This window comes from Polypterus senegalus, chromosome 5, assembly GCF_016835505.1.
Source record: "Polypterus senegalus isolate Bchr_013 chromosome 5, ASM1683550v1, whole genome shotgun sequence".
Taxonomy (NCBI): Eukaryota; Metazoa; Chordata; class Cladistia; order Polypteriformes; family Polypteridae; genus Polypterus; species Polypterus senegalus.
In genome coordinates this window covers 120,886,767-120,913,301 of record NC_053158.1, presented here as the reverse complement: position 1 = coordinate 120,913,301, position 26,535 = coordinate 120,886,767, and the positions used below count along the sequence as shown (strand labels likewise).

The window sequence follows — 26,535 nt, the reverse complement described above, 5'->3', positions numbered from 1 at the left end:
GATGTCTTTGTTATAGAGATTTTGAGTCTGCTAAGTATCATAATTCATTTGAGAAGAAGGAAATAAAACTTAAATATAATTTTAATAATGTAAATGTTTTCTCCCCGAAAAAATTGTCATCATGATTTCAAGGCCATCTGTCAGACAGGCAGTGTGAAGTTAAAAAAAATATACAGTATGTAAAAAATCTGACGAGACAATGCCTTTAATTCAGGTTTAAGTAGAGGAAAATACAGTATATCCTCTTAGTGTTTCCCCAGAATTTCTATCCAGTGTCAGATATACTCTTAATCTAAGTTTACAAAATTTTCAAAAATGTGACTCAATTACTACACTAGATAAATAACATTTTAAGTTATATGTGTTAATCTCATAAACTGCAAAATTAAGGCCATTGTTAATAAAGTGCGGTATATTCGCTATTGGTTTATCATTATGTGTTACTCAGTTGTTTATATTTAGAAGTGAGCTTCATCCAGATTTTTGCGTAAGTAATAGGTCTAAACCTGCAGTGCCTGGTCCTTTGACTGAAGTTCCTAGGAACCAATAATTGCTGTTCATATATAGTATGGCATCATCCATCCTTGTTTTGTAAATTGTTTTTGGCATTGTACTGTTGTTGCTACCCACAAGCTCCATTTCATTCTCTCTTTGTAAGCAATGAGCAGGAGTGCTGACAAGAGATTTGACTATCCATAGAGAAGGAGGGTGTATCAGGCAGTAATTGTTTTTATTGAGGTTGTAACAGTGGTCTAGAATGGTAGCACACCTGTTGGAGAGGAAAGCATACTGATAATATATCTTTAATTTGTTTTGTTGAAATTCCAGGCAACAAATGATAACCATTTAGCATATAATCACTCATTTTTGTGATGTAGCTCTATTGTACGCACATGGTAATACTGGTGTTGGCCTGTAATGGAAAGTAAATGGCAGCTTAAAGAACACTGGAGAGAATTCTTGGCAGATTAAAAAGAACAGATTTTGTTAAATGTACACTTATGCCATATGAACAATTATTTTAATGTCTACATTGATCAGCCACAACACAACACTGTTTTTTCAGCACATCCCACAGATGCTCAATCGGATTGATATCTGGCGAATTTGGATGCCAAGTCAACATCTTGAACTCTTTGTCTTGTTTCTTAAACCATTCCTGAACAATGTTTTCTGTGTGGTATGACACAATATCCTGCTCTAAGAGGCCACTGCCATTAGGAAATGCAAATACAACAACAACAACATTTATTTATATAGCACATTTTCATACAAAAAAAATGTAGCTCAAAGTGCTTTACAAAATGAAAAATAGAAGACACAGTAAAAAATTAAGATAAGTCAACATTAATTAGAATAGGTATAGAATAGAATAAGTAAGGTCCGATGGCTAGGGTGGACAGAAAAAAACAAAAAAATCTCCAGACGGCTAGAGAAAAAAAATAAAATATGCAGGGATTCCAGACCATGAGACCGTCCAGTCCCCTATTATGGTTATGGTTTATATCATGAAGGTGTGTCATAGTCTGCAACAATGTTTAGGTAGTGGTACAAAGAATAATTCACAAGAATGCCAGGACCCAATGTTTTCGAACAAAGCATTGCCCAGAGCATAAAAATATCTCTACCAATTTGCGCTTTTTCCCATAGTGCATCTTGCTTCCATCTCTTCCTCAGTTAAACAATAAACACAAATCTTGCTGTCCAAATGTTCTAAAAGAAAACATTATTCATCAGACCAGGCCACCTTCTTCCATTGCTCCTTGATCCAGTTCTGATGCTCCCATGCCCATTATTGGTGCCTTTAGCAATGGTTAGGGATCAGCCTGTGCGCTTTGAGTAATCTGCAGGTACTCAACCCCATATGCAGCAAGCGGCGATGGGCTGTGTGTTCTCACACATTTCTCTCAGGGCCAGCATTACGTTTCTCAACAGTCTGTGCTACGGTAGCTTTTCTGTGGGTTCACACAAGGCAGGCTGGCCTTCACTCCCAAAATTGAACATGGAGCCTTGGGTGCTCATGACCCTGTTGCCAGTTCCTTTTTTTTTCTACATACTAACAGCTGTGTACTAGGAACACCCCATAAGAACTGCTGTTTTGGAGATGCTCTGACCTGTTCATCTTGCCATCACAGTGTGGCCCTTGTCAAATTGCTCAGATTCTTACATTTACCCATTCCTGTTTCAACATTCCCCTTCAAGAACTGACTGTTCACTTGCTTCCTAATCCTACCTATTGACAGGTTTCATTGTATTGAGATCATCAATGTTATTCACCTCACTTGTCAGTTGTTTTAATGTTTTGCTTAATCAGTGTATGCACCACACATTGTTATGGATGATTTGATCAGATTTTTTTAAAGGCGATACCAATTACTGCTTTCATGTTACTAGATTGTCCGATTCCAATACCAATTCCATTTTCTTGTCTTTATCCCTTGTGGTACCCGGCCAGGGCTGGAGCCCGGCCTGAATGCCCAGGAGGACCGGAGGAGGGCTTGTGCCTCCTCCAGACCGCGAGGGGGTGTCCGCCCTGGTTATGTTGAAGGCCTCGGGTGAAGGGCTTGGAAGCCCAGCCCTGCAGGGACCCGTGGCCACCGCCAGGCAGCGCCCCAGTGCCTGAATATCCAGGGAGTCCAGCACTTCCGCCACATCAGGAAGTGCTGGGGGGAAGACAACAAGGGACACCCGGACGGCTTCCGGGTGCGCAGCTGGCACTTCCGCCACACTGGGGCGTGGCTCCGGAGGAATGCCGGGAAGCAGCTGGAGCCCATCCAGGTTCCTATTTAAGGGGCCGCCTCCCTCCAGTCTTTGGCAGAAGTCGGGTGGAAGAGGACGGAGCGGGAGGGAGGACTAGAGGCGGTCAGGAGAAAGGCAGTGGAACTGTGTGGCCTGGACTTTGGGGAATCGGTGCTGGAGGCACTGGGGTTGAGAGTGCACGTAATTTGTAAATAAGAAGTGTAAATAAACAGTGTGTGGTGGAGCCAACGATGTCCGTCTGTGTGTGTCCGGGCCAGCGTTCACAGTGGCGTAGTCGGCCGGATGTCCCGCCAGCTGACAGGCGCGGATTGGCGGTGTGTTTTGTGTGCCCGCCAATGACGGTACAGAGGCAGGACCAAGGAACGCCAGTCTCGTTCCGGGGAGATTCCCGATTGGGCCAGAGGGAGTGGCCCACATGAGACAGGCGACGAGTGGGGCTGATCGACAGGTAAGCCCACCAGCGTCTGTGTCTCTGATTTCGCCAGCGGCTCCGCGCGAGCGAGGATCCCTTCGGCCCGCCGAGTCGCCTTTGTTACAGTTGCTGGGTGCTCTTGTCGTCCGGTTGGAGGAACTGAGGGGGAAGGCGGTTGCGTCGGGAGAAACGCCGTGTGAAGCGGAGGATCGGCGCGACGCTGGAGCCTTCGGCCGACAGAATACCGCTGAGAAGGTAAGTCTTGCCGTTCCCGTAAAGCATGAGGGGGGATTCGCCGAAAACGGCCGTGACTGTATTAAGGAAGATCGGCATCAAGTAGGCAATTCCCCAACAGCGGACGCGGTGGTGCAGACGGCGGCGGAGCGAGGAGGCGAAATACGCAGGGGCTGGCAGGACAGGGGCTGATGAGTGCCCTGGGTCCTAGCGCACTGCGCTCAAAGCCCGCGGCAGTCTCCTGTCACTTTGCAGGGACGCAGACGGGGCTGAATTTGAGCTGTCACCATGCTCAGACCCAGACTGTCAAGGCGTCCAAGAGGAGAAGGAGGAACTGAGGAGTGAATGCCGGTTCCTCCGATAGGATGGGACGTCTCGCTGGGTGCGAGCGTCCGGAGAAAGGCCGTCCTCTGCGGAGGCAGAGGGAATCCCCTGGGTGGCTGGGCGAGCCGCCTGCGAGAGCGGTCCCGCTGACATCGAGAGGACGGGCATGGAACCTGCTGCAGAGGAGCCAACCAGGCAAGTCGCAGGCTGTCGGTAGGGGGGGTGAGCACTGCCGGTACAGAGACCGACTGGACGCTCGGGGTGAGTGTCCTGGCAGTGCTTCTGGCCCTCCCTTTTCTTTTTCCACAGGACCGAGGGCCTGACAAGCGCCGGGACCGACGCCATGTGGAACCTGCCCTCCTGGAACGGGCCGCTCCGCGGGAGGACTCCCCACCGGGAGGCCGATAGTGCCGCGGCTGGTGGGGACGGAGGGGGCAAGAGCAGCGCAGACCAGAGGGGCGCGTCGGCATTGGATTGGGTGCCGAAAGGAGGTGTCCCAGGGTGCCGTGTTGGACCCTGGGGACATAGTATGACCCTCTCTGGGGACGTGCTGCCCTTTTGGGGAGTGTCGGTCGGACCCACGTGTCTTCGCTACCGGTGGGGCATTGTGGAGCCCGGCCGGGACGCCCATGAGGACCGGAGGAGGGCTTGTGCCTCCTCCAGACCGCGAGGGGGCGTCCGTCCTGGTTATGTTGGGGGCCTCGGGTGAAGGGATTGGAAGCCCAGCACTGTAGGGATCCGTGGCCACCACCAGGCGGCGCACAAGTGCCTGAATATCCCGGGAGCAGTGCTGGGGGGAAGACGACAGGGGACACCCGGACAGCTTCCAGGTGCGCAGCCAGCACTTCCGCCACACTGGGGCATGGCTACAGAGGAATGCCGGGGAACAGCTGGAGCCCATCCGGGTTCCTATTTAAGGGGCCGCCTCCCTCCAGTCATCGGCAGAAGTCGGGTTGAAGAGGACGGAGCTGGAGGACTAGAGGCGGCCAGGACAAAGGCAGTGGAACTGTGTGGTCTGGACTTTGGGGAATCGGTGCTGGAGGCACTGGGGTTGAGAGTGCACGTAATTTGTAAATAAGAAGTGTAAATAAACAGTGTGTGGTGGAGCCAACGATGTCCGTCTGTGTGTGTCCGGGCCAGCGTTCACACCCTTTAAAATACTTATTACACTAAGCTCCTGTATAACCAGAAGCATGGAAGTCTTATGTCCTATATAAAAGTGTTAACTTTGCCATTTTTATAATAAACTAGACCATATGTATAAACTGACAATTTTTTATTAACAAAGTTAAATTCCATAGGCTTTTTGGTTCAGTGACCATAAAAATACTACAATAAATCTCTTTACAGTACATATCAAAAATATCCATCCATCCATTTTCTAACCCGTACAAAAATATGTATCCATAAAATCTTACGGCTTTAAAGAAAATAAAATGCTTCATATAGTTTTATTTCTTCTGTAATGTATGTAAAGTTTAATTTAAAAATGTAGTTTTCACCATTTTTTTAACAACTCTATATATATATATATATATATATATATATATATATATATATATATATATATACACACTCACCTAAAGGATTATTAGGAACACCTGTTCAATTTCTCATTAATGCAATTATCTAATCAACCAATCACATAGCAGTTGCTTTAATGCATTTAGGGGTGTGGTCCTGGTCAAGACAATCTCCTGAACTCCAAACTGAATGTCAGAATGGGAAAGAAAGGTGATTTAAGCAAGTTTGAGCGTGGCATGGTTGTTGGTGCCAGACGGGCCGGTCTGAGTATTTCACAATCTGCTCAGTTACTGGGATTTTCACGGACAACCATTTCTAGGGTTTACAAAGAATGGTGTGAAAAGGGAAAAACATCCAGTATGCGGCAGTCCTGTGGGCTGAAAATGCCTTGTTGATGCTAGAGGTCAGAGGAGAATGGGCCGACTGATTCAAGCTGATAGAAGAGCAACTTTGACTGAAATAACCACTCGTTACAACCGAGGTATGCAGCAAAGCATTTGTGAAGCCACAAGACGCACAACCTTGAGGCGGATGGGCTACAACAGCAGAAGACCCCACCGGGTACCACTCATCTCCACTACAAATAGGAAAAAGAGGCTACAATTTGCACAAGCTCACCAAAATTGGACAGTTGAAGACTGGAAAAATGTTGCCTGGTCTGATGAGTTTCGATTTCTGTTGAGACATTCAAATGGTAGAGTCAGAATTTGGCGTGAACAGAATGAGAACATGGATCCATCATGCCTTGTTACCACTGTGTAGGCTGGTGGTGGTGGTGTAATGGTGTGGGGGATGTTTTCTTGACACACTTTAGGCCCCTTAGTGCCAATTGGGCATCGTTTAAATGCCACGGGCTACCTGAGCATTGTTTCTGACCATGTCCATCCCTTCATGACCACCATGTACCCATCCTCTGATGGCTACTTCCAGCAGGATAATGCACCATGTCACAAAGCTCGAATCATTTCAAATTGGTTTCTTGAACATGACAATGAGTTCACTGTACTAAAATGGCCCCCACAGTCACCAGATCTCAACCCAATAGAGCATCTTTGGGATGTGGTGGAACGCTAGCTTCGTGTCCTGGATGTGCATCCCACAAATCTCCATCAACTGCAAGATGCTATCCTATCAATATGGGCCAACATTTCTAAAGAATGCTTTCAGCACCTTGTTAAATCAATGCCACGTAGAATTAAGGCAGTTCTGAAGGCGAAAGGGTGTCAAACACCGTATTAGTATGGTGTTCCTAATAATCCTTTAGGTGAGTGTATATATATATATATATATATACAGTGGTGTGAAAAACTATTTGCCCCCTTCCTGATTTCTTATTCTTTTGCATGTTTGTCACACAAAATGTTTCTGATCATCAAACACATTCAACCATTAGTCAAATATAACACAAGTAAACACAAAATGCAGTTTTAAATGATGGTTTTATTATTTAGGAGAAAAAATCCAAACCTACATGGCCCTGTGTGAAAAAGTAATTGCCCCCTGAACCTAATAACTGGTTGGGCCACCCTTAGCAGCAATAACTGCAATCAAGCGTTTGCGATAACTTGCAATGAGTCTTTACAGCTCTGGAGGAATTTTGGCCCACTCATCTTTGCAGAATTGTTGTAATTCAGCTTTATTTGAGGGTTTTCTAGCATGAACCGCCTTTTTAAGGTCATGCCATAGCATCTCAATTGGATTCAGGTCAGGACTTTGACTAGGCCACTCCAAAGTCTTCATTTTGTTTTTCTTCAGCCATTCAGAGGTGGATTTGCTGGTGTGTTTTGGGTCATTGTCCTGTTGCAGCACCCAAGATCGCTTCAGCTTGAGTTGACGAACAGATGGCCGGACAGTCTGCTTCAGGATTTTTTGGTAGACAGTAGAATTCATGGTTCCATCTATCACAGCAAGCCTTCCAGGTCCTGAAGCAGCAAAGCAACCCCAGACCATCACACTACCACCACCATATTTTACTGTTGGTATGATGTTCTTTTTCTGAAAGGCTATGTTCCTTTTCGCCAGATGTAGCGGGACATTTGCCTTCCAAAAAGTTAAACTTTTGTCTCATCAGTCTACAAGGTATTTTCCCAAAAGTCTTGGCAATCATTAAGATGTTTCTTAGCAAAATTGAGACGAGCACTAATGTTCTTTTTGCTTAACAGTGGTTTGCGTCTTGGAAATCTGCCATGCAGGCCGTTTTTGCCCAGTCTCTTTCTTATTGTGGAGTCGTGAACACTGACCTTAATTGAGGCAAGTGAGGCCTGCAGTTCTTTAGACGTTGTCCTGGGGTCTTTTGTGACCTCTCGGATGAGTCGTCTCTGCGCTCTTGGGGTAATTTTGGTCAGCCGGCCACTCCTGGGAAGGTTCACCACTGTTCCATGTTTTTGCCATTTGTGGATAATGGCTCTCACTGTGGTTCGCTGGAGTCCCAAAGTTTTAGAAATGGCTTTATAACCTTTACCAGACTGATAGATCTCAATTACTTCTGTTCTCATTTGTTCCTGAATTTCTTTGGATCTTGGCATGATGTGTAGCTTTTGAGGTGCTTTTGGTCTACTTCTCTGTGTCAGGCAGCTCCTATTTAAGTGATTTCTTGATTAAAACAGGTGTGACAGTAATCAGGCCTGGGGGTGGCTACGGAAATTGAACTAAGGTGTGATACACCACAGTTAGGTTATTTTTTAACAAGGGGGCAATTACTTTTTCAATGTGTTTTCTTTATTTTCATGACCATTTACATTGGTAGATTCTCACTGAAGGCATCAAATCTACTTGGTCAAATAGCCCTTACACATCCTGGAGGTGTGTTTGGTGTCATTGTCCTGTTGAAAAATAAATGATCGTCCAACTAACCTGACTTCTGCACAACACAACTGCTAGTCCCAACCCCATTGATAAAGCAAGAAATTCCACTAAATAACCCTGATAAGGCACACCTGTGAAGTGAAAACCATTTCAGGTGACTACCTGTTGAAGCTCATCGAGAGAATGCCAAGAGTGTGCAAAGCTGTAATCAGAGCAAAGGGTGACTATTTTGAAGAAACTAGAATATAAAACATGTTTTCAGTTATTTCACCTTTTTTTTGTTAAGTACATAACTCCACATGTGTTCATTCATAGTTTTGATGCCTTCAGTGAGAATCTACCAATGTAAATGGTCTTGAAAATAAAGAAAACACATTGAATGAGGAGGTGTGTCCAAACTTTTGGCCTGTACTGTACTGTATATACTAGCAAAATACCCGCGCTTCGCAGCGGAGAAGTTGTGTGTTAAAGAAGTAATGAAAAAGAAAAGGAAACATTTTAAAACTAACATAACATGATTGTCAATGTAATTGTTTTGTCACTGTTATGAGTGTTGCTGTCATATATATATATATATATATATATATATATATACACACACACACACACACATAAACATATATGCATATACATATAAACATATCTACTGTACATATACACATATCTACACATACACATATCTATATATATATTGTCACAGATGTCTGGGGTTCTTACCTGGCTGGGATGCCTGGAGGGACCGGATAGAGTTATAAAATGCTTCCGGGTCAGGAGGACACAACCGCCCTGGAGCAGGAGAGGACCACGGGAGAGGAGGAGAGACATTCCAACCCGTTGGGACCCGTGGCCACCGCCAGGGGGCGCTTTAAGCCTCCTAGATCCCGGGAGAACTTTACTTCCGCCACACTTGACAAGATGGCGGAGGAACCTGCCAGGGATGACCGGAGTGCTTCCAGGGCAAAGGGCAGCACTTCTGCCACACCAGGAAGTGCTGCCGGAAGTTAGTTTCCAGCCACCTGGAATGAATCCGGGCGGGAATAAAAGGGCCTGACTCCTAACAGTCGGGGAGCAGGAGGAGATTGACGGCAAAGGATTGAGTTCACTGTGGGTGATTATTGCTGTGTGCTTTGTGTCTGACTGACTGACTCACTGACTCATCACTAATTCTCCAACTTCCCATGTAGGTAGAAAGCTGAAATTTGGCAGGCTTATTCTTTACAGCTTACTTACAAAAGTTAAGCAGGTTTCATTTCGAAATTCTACACGTTACGGTCATAACGGTATAACGGTCGACAACGTCCGCCAAGTTGAACTTTCTTATTTATGGCCATCTTCACGAAATTTGGTAGGCGTCTTCCCCGCGCTAACCGAAACCGATGTACGTACTTTTTTCGGTGGTATGACGCCACTGTCGGCCGCCATATTGAATTTTCCAAACGTCACTAATTCTCCAACTTCCCGTATAGGTAGAAGGCTGATATTTGGCAGGCCCATTCCTTACAGCTTACTTACAAAAGTTAAGCAGGTTTCATTTCGAAATTCTAGGCGTAACGGTCATAACGATCAACAACGTCCACCATATTGAACTTTCTTATTCATGACCCCATCTTCATGAAATTCGGTAGGCGGCTTCCCTGCGCTAACCGAAACCAATGTACATACTTATTTCGGTGGTATGACACCACTGTCGGCTGCCATATTGAACTTTTCAACAGTCTTTGTTACTTATGTGCCCATCTTCAAGAAATTTGGTACACGGGTTCCCAGCGCTAACTGAATCCTACTTACGTACATATATACGTCCATAGCCTGGAGCTCGGTCACGTGTGAGGCGGCGTTGGGTCCCCCATCCCAACGCCTCCCACGTTGTTGGCTGCCTGCCTATATAAGGCCGTCCGTCGCTCCAGTCTCTACATTCCCTTTCTTGCTTTGCCACGGGATTCACTTCTCCCTACTGATAACTACAGCCTTTTTGTTTAATCCACGGCTTCTCCGCTGTTTTATTGTTTGTTTATTACAATTATAGTTATTGTATAGATATTTTACACTTACTTTACATTTTTCAGGTACCCATTTCCTTTATCATTCCAACCCCCATTACCATGTCTATCGAGATGATCACTATCGATCAAAGAACTATCACTTACCGAGTGGTTTCCATGCCTGGAGATACCACCTACCTTTTCCATTCTCTTTGTTACATATTGCACGGCCATATCAGGCTCACTCTTGATATCCGGAGGAACATTGTGTCTTATGTATTGAATGACAGGGACAGGTTCAAGGTGTGGACTGATGACGGTACAGGAGATAATAATACTAAACAGGAGCACTATAAGAGTGAAATGCTTAAGCCCTTCACCTATGGTTCTGCATGTGAGTTGATGCCTGCCGCTGAATTATTCGGTTGTCACTTTCAAGTGTACCGAAATGGCCAAATATTTTACACCTTTTGACAACCGCCAATGCCTCTTAAACATCTTAGATTCACAGGTGACGATTTCAGTAGTGGACACTTTGATGTTTATGAATGTTTAAACTCTCAAAAGCTGGATGTGATTTTTATCGCTGAAATCGGTTGTGTGCTTACAACGCTTGACAGATGCCGAATGTCACTTCAATACAACAAATCCTGCAAATATTGTCATAATTTAAACAAACCATGAAACTCAAACCGATTATGACAGCAGCAATCCAAGCTGTGAGATTTGAGACAAGATTACTGTTCACATGGCCAACTGTATGTTGCATGCTCAAGAATAAGCTCAGCGCACAGCTTGGTCATGTTACAGCCGGAGGGCCGAACTGACAACATGGTATACAAAGAGACCCTTAACAAATAATTATTGGCATATTTTCCCTCAGTTTAAAAAGGTTAAATTTTCTTCTTAATAAAAATTTTAATGCAGTACTTCGCCGCTACGAAGCGGGTATTTTGCTAGTCCACATATATATACATATCCACATATACAGTATATTGTGGACTTGAACCCGGACACAGACAGACGGACATCTTAAGTTCACCACACACACGTTTATTTTACAATATTTACAGTGAACTCCCCAGTGCCTCTTGCACCGTTCCCCCGATGTCCAGTCCACACAGTCCTTCGTGCCTTTCCTTCTCCAGTCCTCTCTCCAGCTCCGTCTCTCTTCCACCCGACTTCCACTCTCGACTGAAGGGAGGTGGCCCTTTAAATAGGAACCCGGATGGGCTCCAGCTGCTTCCCGACACTCCTCCGCAGACACGCCCCAGTGTGGTGGAAATGCCGGCTGCGTACCTGGAAGCCCTCCAGGTGTCCCCTGTCTTCTTCCCCCCAGCACTTCCTGGTGTGGTGGAATTGCTGGGCTCCAGGGTTGTTCAGGCACCGGGGCTCCGCCCCCTCGCGGTCTGGAGGAGGCTCCAGCCCGGTTGGATGCCACAATATATACACACATATATATACATATCTATATATACTGCTCAAAAGAATTAAAGGAACACTTTTTAATCAGGTAATAGCATAAAGTCAGTGAAATTTATGGGATATTAATCTGGTCAGTTAAGTAGCAGAGGGGGTTGTTAATCAGTTTCAGCTGCTGTGGTGTTAATGAAATTAACAACAGATGCACTAGAGGGGCAACAATGAGATGACCCCCAAAACAGGAATGGTTTAAGCTGCACACAGGTGGAGGCCACTGACATTTTTCCCTCCTCATCTTTTCTGACTGTTTCTTCACTAGTTTTGCATTTGGCTACAGTCAGTGTCACTACTGGTAGCATGAGGCGATACCTGGACCCTACAGAGGTTGCACAGGTAGTCCAACTTCTCCAGGATGGCACATCAATACGTGTCATTGCCAGAAGGTTTGCTGTGTCTCCCTGCACAGTCCCAATGGCATGGAGGAGATTCTAGGAGACAAGCAGTTACTCTAGGAGAGCTGGAGAGGGCCATAGAAGGTCCATAACCCATCAGCAGGACCAGTATCTGCTCCTTTGGGCAAGGAGGAACAGGATGATCACTACCAGAGCCCTACAAAATGACCTCCAGCAGGCCACTGGTGTGAATGTCTCTGACCAAACAACCAGAAAGACTTCATGAGGGTGACCCAAGGGCCCCATGTCCTCTAATGGGCCCTGAGCTCACTGCCCAGCAGCATGCAGCTGTATTGGCATTCGCCATAGAATACCAGAATTGGCAGATGCACCACTGGTGCCCTGTGCTTTTTACAGATGAGAGCAGGTTCACCCTGAGCACGTGACAGAAGTGAAAGTGTCTGGAGAAGCCATGGAGAACATTATGCTGCCTGTAACATCATTCAGCATGAGCAGTTTGGTGGTGGGTTAATGATTGTCTGGGGAGGCATATCCACGGAGGGTCACACAGACCGCTACAGGCTTGACAAAGGCACCTTGGCTGCCATTAGGTATCAGGATGAAATCCTTCGACCCATTGTCAGACCCTATGCTGGTACAGTGGCTCCTGGTGCACGACAATTCCTGGCCTCATGTGGTGAGAGTATGCAGGCAGTTCCTGGAGGATGAAGGAATTGATACCATTGACTGGCCACCACACTTTCCTGACCTAAATCCAATAGAATACCTCTGGGACATTATGTTTTGGTCCATCCAATGCCACCAGGTTGCACTTCAGACTGTCTAGGAGCTCAGTGATGCCCTGGTCCAGATCTGGGAGGAGATCCCCCACAACACCATCTGTCATCTCATTAGAAGCATGCACCGATGTTGTCAGGCATGTATACAAGAACACAGGGGCCATACAAAGTGTTGCGTACAATTTTGAGTTGCTGCAATTAAATTTTGGAAAAATTGAGTAGCCTGCCACATAATTTTTTCACTCTGATTTTTGGGGCGTCTTTGAATTCAGGGCTCTGTAGGTTGATCATTTTCATTTCCATCAAATGATGTGGCATCCTTTCGTTCCTAACACATTACCCAGTCTATATCAGTATAGATATCCAGGAGGATTTCTTTTTCCCATTGAGATCTGATGTGTTTTCAAAGTCTTCCTTTAATTTTTGAGCAGTTTATATATATATATATATATATATATATATATATATATATATATATATATATATATATATATATATATATATATATATATATATATGTATATATATATATATATATATGTATATACACACACACATACATATAAATATATGCACATACATATATACATACATACATACATACATACATACATACATATCTACATATATATATATACAGTAATCCTCTCGATCATGGGGTTGCGCTCCAGAACCCCCACACAGACTAAAATCCGCGAAGTAGAAACCATATGTTTGTGTAGTTATTTTTATATATTTTAAGCCCTTATAAACTCTCCCACACTGTTAACATTATTAGAGCCCTCTAGACATGAAATAACACCCTTTAGTCAAAAGTTTAAAATGTCCTCTATGACAAGACAGAGATGACAGTTCTTTCTCACAATTAAAAGAATGCAAATAGATCTTCTTCTCTTCAGGAGCAGAGAATTTCAGAGGGAGAGAGAGAGAGCTCGCAAAGAAAAGCAAACAATCAAAATATCAATACTTGTGCTTTTAAGTTTGCCGTGGCATTTTTTAGAGGAGCGTTAGTATCTTCTAAGCAAACAGCCTCTGTGCAAACAGCCCCTCCATCAGGTGCAGAGAATGTCAGAGAGGGTGAGAGAGTGGCAGAGACAAGCAAACAATCAAGCTCCGCGCGGGATGCATATCTTATAGCATTGAGGAGTTTTAGTTAATATGTAATACATGCTCTGATTGGGTAGCTTCTAAGCCATCCGCCAATAGCGTCCCTTGTATGAAATCAACAGGGCAAACAAACTGAGGAAGCGTGTAGCATACATTAAAAGACCAATTTGTCTGCAGAAATCCGCGAACCAGCGAAAAATCTGTGATATATATTTAGATGTGCTTACATTTAAAATCCGCGATAGAGTGAAACCGCGAAAGTCGAAGCGCGATATAGCGAGGGATTACTGTACAGGTATCTTCAGCTGACCCTAAGGAAACATCTTGTGGAAGCAAGCGGCCCGCATGGCTCAGGAAGGGGGTGATGTTTCCAGCAGGGGCCGATTTCACACTTCAGCTAAATCAGGTTTCACAGTGACGGACTCTGCAGTAAAAAACAGTTTTAGCAATGAAGCTGATTTCCCAGAGAGAAAGACCAAGTGGCAGTCCCAGTTAGCTTTTAGCCGACCCCCCTGCGAGCAGCCCCTGCTCTCTGTCTACACACAGAAAGTAAATTCAGGCTCTGCAAGCACCCCAATTGGAGAAAGGACTCTGCGAGTTCGCTTTCAAACAACTGAGCCCGCCCGTTTCGAGCACCCACCCCCCACTGGGTGACCCTCAGAGAGCTCACCGGCTGGTAGTCTCAGGAATTTGTTAGGATTAGGTCATGTACAAACCTAAACTTTGATTTATCACCATTAAAGACATGGAGCTGTCTTTTGCTACAAACGCCTTGTGTCTCTTTTTAACACTTCTGCCTGTAAAAGCTCTCTATTCCTTTTGTGGCCTCAGGTTTAATAGGGGCTTGCACCCAATGAACAAGGTCCTGTACATGTCGAGATGCCGGCCCATGCCTGCCGTCCCTTACACTATATAACATGTTTGGTTATTCATTTTGTATGTATAATATAATGAATTTATGTTTAAAAGTAACCCCAAACTGCACAAGAGAGACAGATTCCACGTGTGTTTTAGGATTTGCTGCAATCAGTGATTTTTAGTGTTTTGCTTAGCTCATTTCTATCACCTAGGAGCCTTTTGACACTCGTGCATTTAAACGGAGATTTATAAGAAAGCGCAGAAGGCCATAGTAAGGTGTGCTGGTTTAACTAGAGGGCAGGGGATGTAAGAAGCCCTTTTTGCACCTCCAAAGTTCATCGAACTAAAATCATGTTTTTAAAATCAGCAGCTTTAGCTCATGCTAGTGACCTCATAAATGGGAGCCAACAGCTCAGCACGCTTGTATAGCTCACAAAATAGCAGCGCTAATTACTCTTTCTGCTTAAACTAATGATCAGATATTCAGGTAATGCTTAATGAAACACTAAAGCGTTAGTGAACAAAAATACATACATGTTTAGTAGCCAAGTAAAATGGCCGGTTTCTTTAACATGAAAACAAAGCTTCTTTAGAAAATAAAGCATCTAAAAGCATCTTTGTAAAGGTCCGATTTTAAAACATTATAAGAAGAATCCTTGTTTCCAAAAGAGTTCTGCCCATTTTTCCAACAGTTTTCCTGACTGATCTTTGGAAGCATCAGTTCCTTTCTGATCACATCCACCCCAAACATAGCATAGAACTTAATTTCTGTACTCATTTTAAATGATAATAGCCAGTATAAAGTCCCTAAAGGAACTGGAGACATCTGATATCTTCTATCATATATCTTTTCTTGCCAGCCCAAGTCATTCAGATTCTGCTTACAACACAAATGTACGATTATTTTTTCTCAAATGGCCAGTTCTTTGGCCTGCTAATCATGAAAAAATCAGATTTTATTCTCCTGACACTTTATTTGCATATTTTATTATACCTACTTAACTTGTATCGACATTTATCTATCTCTATATTTATTTTTCTGTATCAGAATGTAGTTTAAGTTAATTTGTTTTGGGTTCAATAGATGTATTTTTCATATTTTCGATTCTTGTTTTCTTTTTTTCACATCTTCGAGTCCCCTTTTTGTTACTTCGCGCCCCCTAGCGTGGTCAGCCCAGAGTTTGAGAACCACTGTTGTAGGGTTTTATTTGTAAAACACTCTGCGGCATTTTAAGCTAAATTAGATTTTCTTGTTTATTCAGCCGTCCATCGGTGTTCCATTTTTGTTATAAATTGTATTTAGCCTCTCTTTATTTACTAAGCATTTTATATGATGATTAGAAAACAGTTATCTTGTTCAGGCTTTAATTTAAAACAGCATTTTCATCAACAGGTTATAAACACTTTGGTACTCAGGGGGCTTTGTTTAATACGTTTTTGAAATTCTTTGAATGCTTGGTAAGAGCCTTCCATTTTACATCAGTTATGAACCCCTGAAAATAAGAACGGTTATAGGAACCTGTACACTACAGGGCTGATGCTTAGGCTTTGGACACATTAGGCCAATCAGGATGGCAAATGTTTTAGTGAATAATTACATCATATCTATTATATGTATTAGCACAAGGATTACAATTTTACTAAAACTGTGAGGTTTATTCTTTCTTTTAGGTAGTCCAGGATACATAGGACAGCTTTCATTGAAAACTGCTTTCCCTCTGTTTGTGAAAAAGCACTCTTGGTTTTAGTAGCATTCAGGGTGAAGGGGACGTAAGTTTAAACTGTGATTCCAAGAGTCAACAAGTGTCTGCAATCTTCTTGAATATGAGTCAAAGGACCAGGGTTTGTGCAGGGATCATTGTCAGGGGCAGAGTTACACTAGACATTATTATTCCAAAATGAAACATTGACTCGCCCGTATCACAAAGATAAGATAGTAAAAACTAAAATGTACAAATACTAAGTCACAGAGGAGATTAAAAAACATCTTAAGACCGGATCACATCAAGCTCACCGCACACTACAACAGAACCTACGTGTTCTGCGATATATTATCAGCTAAACTGTCATCTATGTAGGCAGTTCCACGGGAACTGGAAAATCAGATGAAGTGTCTGAACTGAATGTTCAGGTGAGATCACATGCTTTTTGTCGGCTTTTAATCACACTGTTTAGTTGTAATGTTTTGAAGTGGTTGGTAAAACCTCTCTGAATTTTTAGATTGTTTTGAAAATGACCAATAAAGGGCCAATTGATTTTAAACCCTAATTTCTTTCACCGTCGAGGATAGTGGGTCATTGAAAACGTTTTTTATACTCTTTGAAAAGCGACTCCCGCCCCACCGGTCTGATTGGTTAAGGAAACTGTCAAGAGCCTTTTGATGGATGTCTCTTATTCGGGCCAGTGAAAGGTACTTCGGCATAAAAAACCTAAGGTCTCGGGGTTATGGTCGCTGTGAATAGTGAATACAGAAAAGAGAATACAGAACACACGACGCACTCGTCCTATCTCATTTGAAAAACCCGAGGTGAATTTTGAACATCATGTCCTATGACCGGTTAACACTGCGGACCCAGGTGCTAGATCTCCGTCATATGGACCATTACAGAGTAAAGATTAGAGAATCTTTTGCAGTCTCCATTACAAGATCCATAGCACCCGCAGGAAGTTGGACAATTAAGTGAAGACCCTTTAGTTGGTCAGAATTATGGGGGATAGCGCCCAGGGCCATATTCTAAAATATCTTAGATTATATCTATTTAGTTAGCATGTCGGCGCTGTTCATTTTCAATATAGGTGGTATATTTCCCTGGCCAGGGGCTTCTTGTCAAAAGGTTAAAATAAAACAGACATCCGAGATACTCTTTGTCAGCCCTTGCATTCTTATTCTTAAAGCTCTGTCAAACTATTGTTCATTTCAAAGCAAAATGCCAACAATCATTTTGTTTATAACTAAATTAAATAAACCTTATAAACAGATGCCGGTGCTTGATAATACTTAACCCTAATTGATATCATTAAATGATACTTAAGTGTTTTATTCAGATTTAATATTTTTAATTTGCTTTTTTAAGCTTTATTTAAAAATGAACTCTTTAAGACACATCCAGACTATTCCAGACTGCGCATGTCAAAAAAAGCTTATTATTTATTTGAAATGTTTTTATACATCACGGCAGTGATGGTTATTTACTTTATTTATTAATTTTGGCACAAATGTCCTTATCAGTCTAGTTCATATTCTAAACTCCAATATTTAATGTTCTTCCTGAATCAGGAGGAACACAAGCCTAACTTTTAGTGCCAGGTAAGATTCTAACAATAACCGGCTAATGTTAATCAGCCTCATACTAGCCGATGTTAAATAATGTTTCCCCAACTTTTTGCAATCCCGTGGAACTGCCTACATAGATGACAGTTTAGCTGATAATATATCGCAAAACACGTAGGTTCTGTTGTAGTGTGCGGTGAGCTTGATGTGATCCGGTCTTAAGATGTTTTTTAATCTCCTCTGTGACTTAGTATTTGGACATTTTAGTTTTTACTATCTTATCTTTGTGATAGGGGCGAGTCAATGTTTCATTTTGGAATAATAATGTCTAGTGTAACTCTGCCCCTGACTATGATCCCTGCACAAACCCTGGTCCTTTGACTCATATTCAAGAAGATTGCAGACACTTGTTGACTCTTGGAATCACAGTTTAAACTTACGTCCCCTTCACCCTGAATGCTACTAAAACCAAGAGTGCTGACTACCAAAGTGTTTATAACCTGTTGATGAAAATACTGTTTTAAATTAAAGCCTGAACAAGATAACTGTTTTCTAATCATCATATAAAATGCTTAGTAAATAAAGAGAGGCTAAATACAATTTATAACAAAAATGGAACACCGATGGACGGCTGAATAAACAAGGGAATCTAATTTAGCTTAAAATGCCGCAGAGTGTTTTACAAATAAAACCCTACAACAGTGGTTCTCAAACTCTGGGCTGACCACGCTAGGGGGCGCGAAGTAACAAAAAGGGGACTCGAAGATGTGAAAAAGAGAAAACAAGAATCGAAAATATGAAAAATACATCTATTGAACCCAAAATAAATTAACTTAAACTAAATTCTCATACAGAAAAATAAATATAGAGATAGATAAATGTCGATACAAGTTAAGTAGGTATAATAAAATATACAAATAAAGTGTCAGGAGAATAAAATCTGATTTTTTCATGATTAGCAGGCCAAAGAACTGGCCATTTGAGAAAAAACAATCGTACATTTGTGTTGTAAGCAGAATCTGAATGACTTGGGCTGGCAAGAAAAGATATATGATAGAAGATATCAGATGTCTCCAGTTCCTTTAGGGACTTTATACTGGCTATTATCATTTAAAATGAGTACAGAAATTAAGTTCTATGCGATGTTTGGGGTGGATGTGATCAGAAAAGCACTGATGCTTCCAAAGATCAGTCAGGAAAACTGTTGGAAAAATGGGCAGAACTCTTTTGGAAACAAGGATTCTTCTTATAATGTTTTAAAATCGGACCTTTACAAAGATGCTTTTAGATGCTTTATTTTCTAAAGATGCTTTATTTTTATGTTAAAGCAACCGGTCATTTTACTTGGCTACTGAACATGCTTTTTTGCTCACTAACGCTTTAGTGTTTCATTAAGCATTACCTGAATATTTGATCATTAGTTTAAGCAGAAAGAGTAATTAGCTCTGCTATTTTGTGAGCTATACAAGCATGCTGAGCTGTTGGCTCCCATTTATGAGGTCACTAGCATGAGCTAAAGCAGCTGATTTTAAAAACAAGATTTTAGTTCGATGAACTTTAGAGGTGCAAAAAGGGCTTCTTACATTCCCTGCCCTCTAGTTAAACCAGCACACCTCACTATGGCCTTCTGCGTTTTCTTATAAATCTCCGTTTAAATGCACGAGTGTCAAAAGGCTCCTAGGTGATAGAAATGAGCTAAGCAAAACACTAAAAATCACTGATCGCAGCAAATCCTAAAACACACGTGGAATCTGTCTCTCTTGTGCGGTTTGGGGTTACTTTTAAAAATAGCTTCATTATATTATACATACAAAATGAATAACCAAACATGTTATATAGTGTAAGGGACGGCAGGCATGGGCCGGCATCTCGACGTGTACAGGACCTTGTTCATTGGGTGCAAGCCCCTATTAAACCTGAGGCCACGGAAGGAATAGAGAGCTTTTACAGGCAGAAGTGTTAAAAAGAGACACAAGGCGTTTGTAGCAAAAGACGGCTCCATGTCTTTAATGGTGATAAATCAAAGTTTAGGTTTGTACATGACCTAATCCTAACAAATTCCTGAGACTACCAGCCGGTGAGCTCTCTGAGGGTCACCCAGTTGGGGGTGGGTGCTCGAAACGGGCGGGCTCAGTTGTTTGGATGCAAACTCGCAGAGTCCTTCCTCCGATTGGGGTGCTTGCAGAGCCTGACTTTACTTTCTGTGTGTAGACAGGGAGCAGGGGCTGCTCGCAGGGGGGTCGGCTAAAAGCTGACTGGAACTGCCACTTGGTCTTTCTCTCTGGGAAATCAGCTTCATTGCTAAAACTGTTTTTTACTGCAGAGTCCGTCACTGGGAAACCTGATTTAGCTGAAGTGTGAAATCGGCCCCTGCTGGAAACATCACCCCCTCCCTGAGCCATGCGGGCCGCTTGCTTCCACAAGATGTTTCCTTAGGGTCAATTGAAGATACCTGTATTTAAAATGTGGGGTGAGTTTGAATAGAAGAAGGGCTTGTTTTAGATCGATATTCATACAAATTATATTAAGTAATATAATTACAAATTATACAGCCCAGGCTAGATTTTTTAGACGTCTCAAACATGATTTAAAAGGGAACTACTGCATATTATTTAACTATGTGTGATTTTTAAAGGGCTGAACTAGCAGTTATCTCAAGCTTTACAAGCTAATCTTTAAAAATCCCTTAACTTTAAAAGATCCATCCGTCATGGGCAGAGGTCTGCGCGGTGTTCACACTTTGTTTTATTTTATGACACTGTGTATTTGACCTATAATCTTCTCTTGCCTGTCATGGAGCAAGCACACAAAGATAAACATTCTTCATCCTTGTTCTGTTTAAGAAAGGCCAATATCAAAAAAGCCTCCTGCAAGTCCATTTCTGCTTGTATAAGACGCCGCTGTCTAGAAAGCCTTTGCATTAAGTTCTCTCTTTGGCGAAATGTATTGCGGGCTTGGTTTTCAAGCTGGCTTCACAACTCATCAGCTCACTTGTCCTTCTCTATCTGCCACTTAATTTGCTCCAGTTCAGCACATTTCCTTTCCTTTTCTCACTTACTATTGCCGAATTTTAGTCTTGAAGAGAAGCGTAGACTTGACTTAAAGCTGTAGGTACACTGGATTTATTGTTGCCGTGATCCGATTTTACCGATTGGTTACTTTTACGCAAAGGTGCGCTAATGGCACTTCTTGGTTTGCTACATTCACTTTGCTTAGAGCACGGATGTCGAACTCCAGTCCTGGAGGGCCGCAGTGGCTGCAGGTTTTCATTTTAACCATCTTCTTCATTAGTGACAAGTTTTTGCTGCTAATTAACTTATGTTGCCTTAGTTTTAATTAACTTCACTCACGCCCCTTAGTTGTCTCTTTTTTCTTAATTAGCAGCCAAACAATAATGAGACACAAAACAAGCCGGCATATGATCAGCTAACCTGTGCCCATCACACAATATCTGAAAATAAAGAAAGGTGATAGTCTCAGTAAGGTTGATCTCTCAGGTCACCAAAATATTTTCACAATGTTCTTAGAAAAAACAGAACAATCAACTGTTTTGTAAATGTCTGCTGTTGCAGAATGATAGCAGCAACAAGCCATGGAATTAAATAATGGGTTTAATTAACAGCAAGGATCAGCTTCTCATTAACAGATTGGTTGGTGTGAAATTGGTTGGAGTTTGAAATCCCAGTTTAGCTGGTCATCTGTTGTCTCGTTTCACATCTCATTTCTGTTTAGCTGTCATTTAATTAAGAAAGGAATAAATTTAGAGGACTGAATCCTTAAAAACGGGGCTATTTAAATGAAGGGAAATACGTTAGTTAGCAATGAAAACTGGTCACTGATTAGGAACAGGGTTAGAATTAAAACCTGAAACCACTGCGACCCTTCAGGCCTGGAGTTCGACACCCCTGGCTTAGAGCATGCGATGGAGGGTGTGTTACCTCTGGAAGGACAGACTCCCACATCATAGTCCGAAAGGTGTGCTGGAATTCTTGTCCCTTGGTGGCCTTGGCTGTATACTGCAAGCTTACTGTGCGCACCGACTGAGCCCGTTGGCTGAAAGGCTGTTGCGGTTCCCACAGATGGGTCGTCTACATTGTGTGAGCTAGAAGAAACGGTTTGGCTTGACGCGGTAATGTCAGCTCGGGTGTTGTCTTCTGCACCGTTGCTCCGTTTGACGAGGTTAAACTCCTCTGTGCACACTGCCTTGTCCATTTTGCTCTCGGTCGGTCTGTTTTGCTTTCTGACTCGAAGGACCATGTAAAAGAAGGGTGTCAGGGACCTCTGGAAATGTGCTAATTCACAGGGTTTAGCTAACAGAAAGCCAAGTGCAGGAGTCACGGTCAGATGACTGGCGATATGAGACTGTTGAATTCCAGTATTTTATATACAGTGGTGTGAAAAACTATTTGCCCCCTTCCTGATTTCTTATTTTTTTGCATGCTTGTCACACAAAATGTTTCTGATCATCAAACACATTTAACCATTAGTCAAATATAACACAAGTAAACACAAAATGCAGTTTTAAATGATGGTTTTATTATTTAGGGAGAAAAAATCCAAACCTACATGGCCCTGTGTGAAAAAGTAATTGCCCCCTTGTTAAAAAATAACCCAACTGTGGTGTATCACACCTGAGTTCAATTTCCGTAGCCACCCCCAGGCCTGATTACTGCCACACCTGTTTCAATCAAGAAATCACTTAAATAGGAGCTGCCTGACACAGAGAAGTAGACCAAAAGCACCTCAAAAGCTAGACATCATGCCAAGATCCAAAGAAATTCAGGAACAAATGAGAACAGAAGTAATTGAGATCTATCAGTTTGGTAAAGGTTATAAAGCTTTGGGACTCCAGCGAACCACAGTGAGAGCCATTATCCACAAATGGCAAAAACATGGAACAGTGGTGAACCTTCCCAGGAGTGGCCGGCCGACCAAAATTACCCCAAGGCGCAGAGGCGACTCATCCGAGAGGTCACAAAAGACCCCAGGACAGCGTCTAAGAACTGCAGGCCTCACTTGCCTCAATTAAGGTCAGTGTTCACGACTCCACCATAAGAAAGAGACTGGGCAAAAACGGCCTGCATGGCAGATTTCCAAGATGCAAACCACTGTTAAGCAAAAAGAACATTAGGGCTCATCTCAATTTTGCTAAGAAACATCTCAATGATTGCCAAGACCTTTGGGAAAATACCTTGTGGACTGATGAGACAAAAGTTGAACTTTTTGGAAGTCAAATGTCCCGTTACATCTGGCATAAAAGGAACACAGCATTTCAGAAAAAGAACATCATACCAACAGTAAAATATGGTGGTGGTAGTGTGATGGTCTGGGGTTGTTTTGCTACTTCAGGACCTGGAAGGCTTGCTGTGATAGATGGAACCATGAATTCTACTGTCTACCAAAAAATCCTGAAGGAGAATGTCCGGCCATCTGTTCGTCAACTCAAGCTGAAGCGATCTTGAGTGCTGCAACAGGACAATGACCCAAAACACACCAGCAAATCCACCTCTGATTGGCTGAAGAAAAACAAAATGAAGACTTTGGAGTGGCCTAGTCAAAGTCCTGACCTGAATCCATGCTAGAAAACCCTCAAATAAAGCTGAATTACAACAATTCTGCAAAGATGAGTGGGCCAAAATTCCTCAAAAGACTCATTGCAAGTTATCGCAAACGCTTGATTGCAGTTATTTCTGCTAAGGGTGGCCCAACCAGTTATTAGGTTCAGGGGGCAATTACTTTTTCACACAGGGCCATGTAGGTTTGGATTTTTTTTTCTCCCTAAATAATAAAAACCATCATTTGAAAACTGCATTTTGTGTTTACTTGTGTTATATTTGACTAATGGTTGAATGTGTTTGATGATCAGAAACATTTTGTGTGACAAACATGCAAAAGAATAAGAAATCAGGAAGGGGGCAAATAGTTTTTCATACCACTGTATATTTAACGTAAAAAAAACAACTGAAACAATAAACAAACAAACATGCTGTAGATAAACCAATATGGTGGAAAGAGCCGTGAACAGGCAACCATATTCGGTTGCGGGCGTGATCTTTCTTACACCTCTTGTTGATAGTTGGTGCATACTCATTCTATCTAGCTGCAAAGTATTTTGACCAGGTGACATCGGCACAGGATGCCATCGCAGAAAAGAAAAACAAAACCGAGAAGACTAGTAGTTAGCGATTAGTGCAGATTTTTTCAGTATGTAATGTTGCAGTAACTAGTGTACTAATCTATTATAGCTGGTGCTAAAAAAGGAATTTTAAAAAGCCAAGTTAAAGAATGAATTTATAGGGTTTTTTTTTTAAATACATGTTACATGGTATTAGCCTGACAATCTACAATGGTAAAGCATTACAGATATTTAATTTGCAAGTCCAAAAGATAGCTTTTGTGTTTGGCTCTCAGAATAATAAGCAAACTGGTGGGGTGGGGTGGGGTTGGTTGTTGTTAGAAGCTGAAATGAAAAGTCTAAGAGCATCTTCCAGAATGCTTTAGTGCTTTTGATTGCTTTGAGTACTGCATCAGATATTAAAATACACATTTGTTTTGTGTGCTATTTTTTATAATATTGGTGCCTATTGGGAAAGAACTGTAATTTACCACATGCTATTAATGATATAAGCTGCTCCACTGACTCACTGAATAACCCTGAACAAATTATGTAACTAGTTTTTGCTTCAATTATTAAAAAAGAATGATTTATTGCACTGTATCACAGTGCAGTACTTGTTAAACCTTTCATACTGTTCATGTTTAAAGGTCTTCTATAAAATAACAGTAACCCTGTTTAAGACTGAAGCCAACACTTAAAACAGAAAGTTGGACCTTAAGTAACTTCATTATTTATAAGTTATCCATCATAGTCCCACAGTGTATTATATCGTTCTTAAATAACCAAACGTGGTAGATCAATACATAGCATGTCATCTTGAGGAGGGCTTTAGTTCAGGGGAGTGGGTATATGAGTTGTGATTTCTCAAATTTAAACTCCAGATTAAAATTTCCAGCCAGCTAGTTTATTTATTTTGGATTTTAGGCATTTTGGAATGTTTATCACTTTAATTATGCTATTGGAGGTAGCTTTTGGATCAACTTGACTTTTGTGAAAAGTATGATGTCCAGCAAAACTATTCATTGCAAAATATGTCTCCTCTGTTTTCACCTTATATGGTACAAAGGGAAAATCTATACTTTGGACTACTTAATATACTCCGGAAATACAGGTTTACATGCTTGAAAATACCTGGCATCAACAAAAGAATATGTGTCTATGTGCCCTGCAATCAAGTATTAATTTATATCTTGTGCATGAAGCTGCGAGTATAGGCCATGTCTTTGGATAATCTTATATGGGTTAAAAAATGATAGATGAATTATGACATGTACCTTATTCATTTTCCTTTTGTATTCTACAATATGTTTTGGTTTTCTTTTTCTAGGGGCTATCTCCGTACAGAAGAGCCACTTACCGCTACACCCCTTTACTTGGTTGGATTCTCATGCCAAATATATACCTCACCTCGTTATTTGGGAAGATTCTTTTTGTGACTTGTGATGTTGCATCTGCACACATAACTTATAAAATGCTTAAAATTCAAAAAATTAATTCTAATCAGGCATGTCTGTATTGTGCTTTGTGGCTAATTAATCCCTTACCAATGATTGTTTCAAGCCGAGGGAATGCAGAGTCAATATTAACACTGCTAGTGACTTCTACTCTATATTACATGGAAAAGAAAAGTCTCTGGATTGCTGGTGTGTGCTATGGGCTATCTGTTCACATAAAGATCTATCCTGCAAGTTACATACTGCCTATAGCCCTCTACCTTCAGTCCCCAAATAAACCAAAAGTAGAATTAAAAGAGAATACAATCACTGGGAAAATTTCAAGCTATATTTCTCATCATCTTAACAGGGACTTGTTCTTGTTTAGTTTTGTTGCTGCTGGAACCTTTATGGCACTGAGTCTACTCTTTTATGATCTGTGAGTATGCTATTACCCTGAGCAAATTATTAGATATACTGTAAAAGGGTATATATTTTGACCTTCTTTTAAGAATGAACATATTACTATAAATAATTTTTGTATTATGAAAATATATTTTCGTAGTTTTTGTGTAATATTTTTCAGAATTATTTTATATAGCTGTTAAAATTCTACAATCTGGCATTATTTTGAAGCACACTAATGCTGATGTTAATAAAAAATGAGATCCATATCAAAGTAATAATTGTCAGGATGTTGTGATGCCTTTTGACTGTTGATATTTGGAATACCCAGTAACCATTATTCCATGTTGACAATGTAGAAGAGATCATTTCAGTATGTAAACTTAAAAATGGTTTGTGGTTCCACTCTGCTGTGTTATCTTGTTGATTTTGATTCTCTTACACCAGATTTATGCTAAATAAAGTACAAAACAGAAAAAGCATAGCATGATGTACTATAGCCAATTCATATTTTGGAACGTATTGATGATACACTCTATATATGTTTTGTGTGTCTTCAGATATAAAAAATAATTCATAAATTGAAATTAATGCTTTTTTTCTCTACAGACATTGCTAGGAAACCCTTATTTTACTTCAAATGAAATTGAACTGCACTGTAGATAAAGAAAGAAAATGTCTCTGTCCC

The 26,535-nt window shown here is 41.7% G+C and overlaps 1 protein-coding gene across 1 annotated transcript in view; it reads left to right on the top strand.

Annotated features, from left to right (window-relative positions):
* pigm (phosphatidylinositol glycan anchor biosynthesis, class M) overlaps window positions 1-26,535 on the top strand; it is a 47,264-nt gene that overhangs the window by 7,013 nt on the left and 13,716 nt on the right. The window contains exon 3 of the mRNA XM_039753301.1: window positions 25,337-25,881. Within this exon, the coding sequence (XP_039609235.1) occupies window positions 25,337-25,881 (545 nt within the window). The remainder of the gene's footprint in view (window positions 1-25,336; window positions 25,882-26,535) is intronic.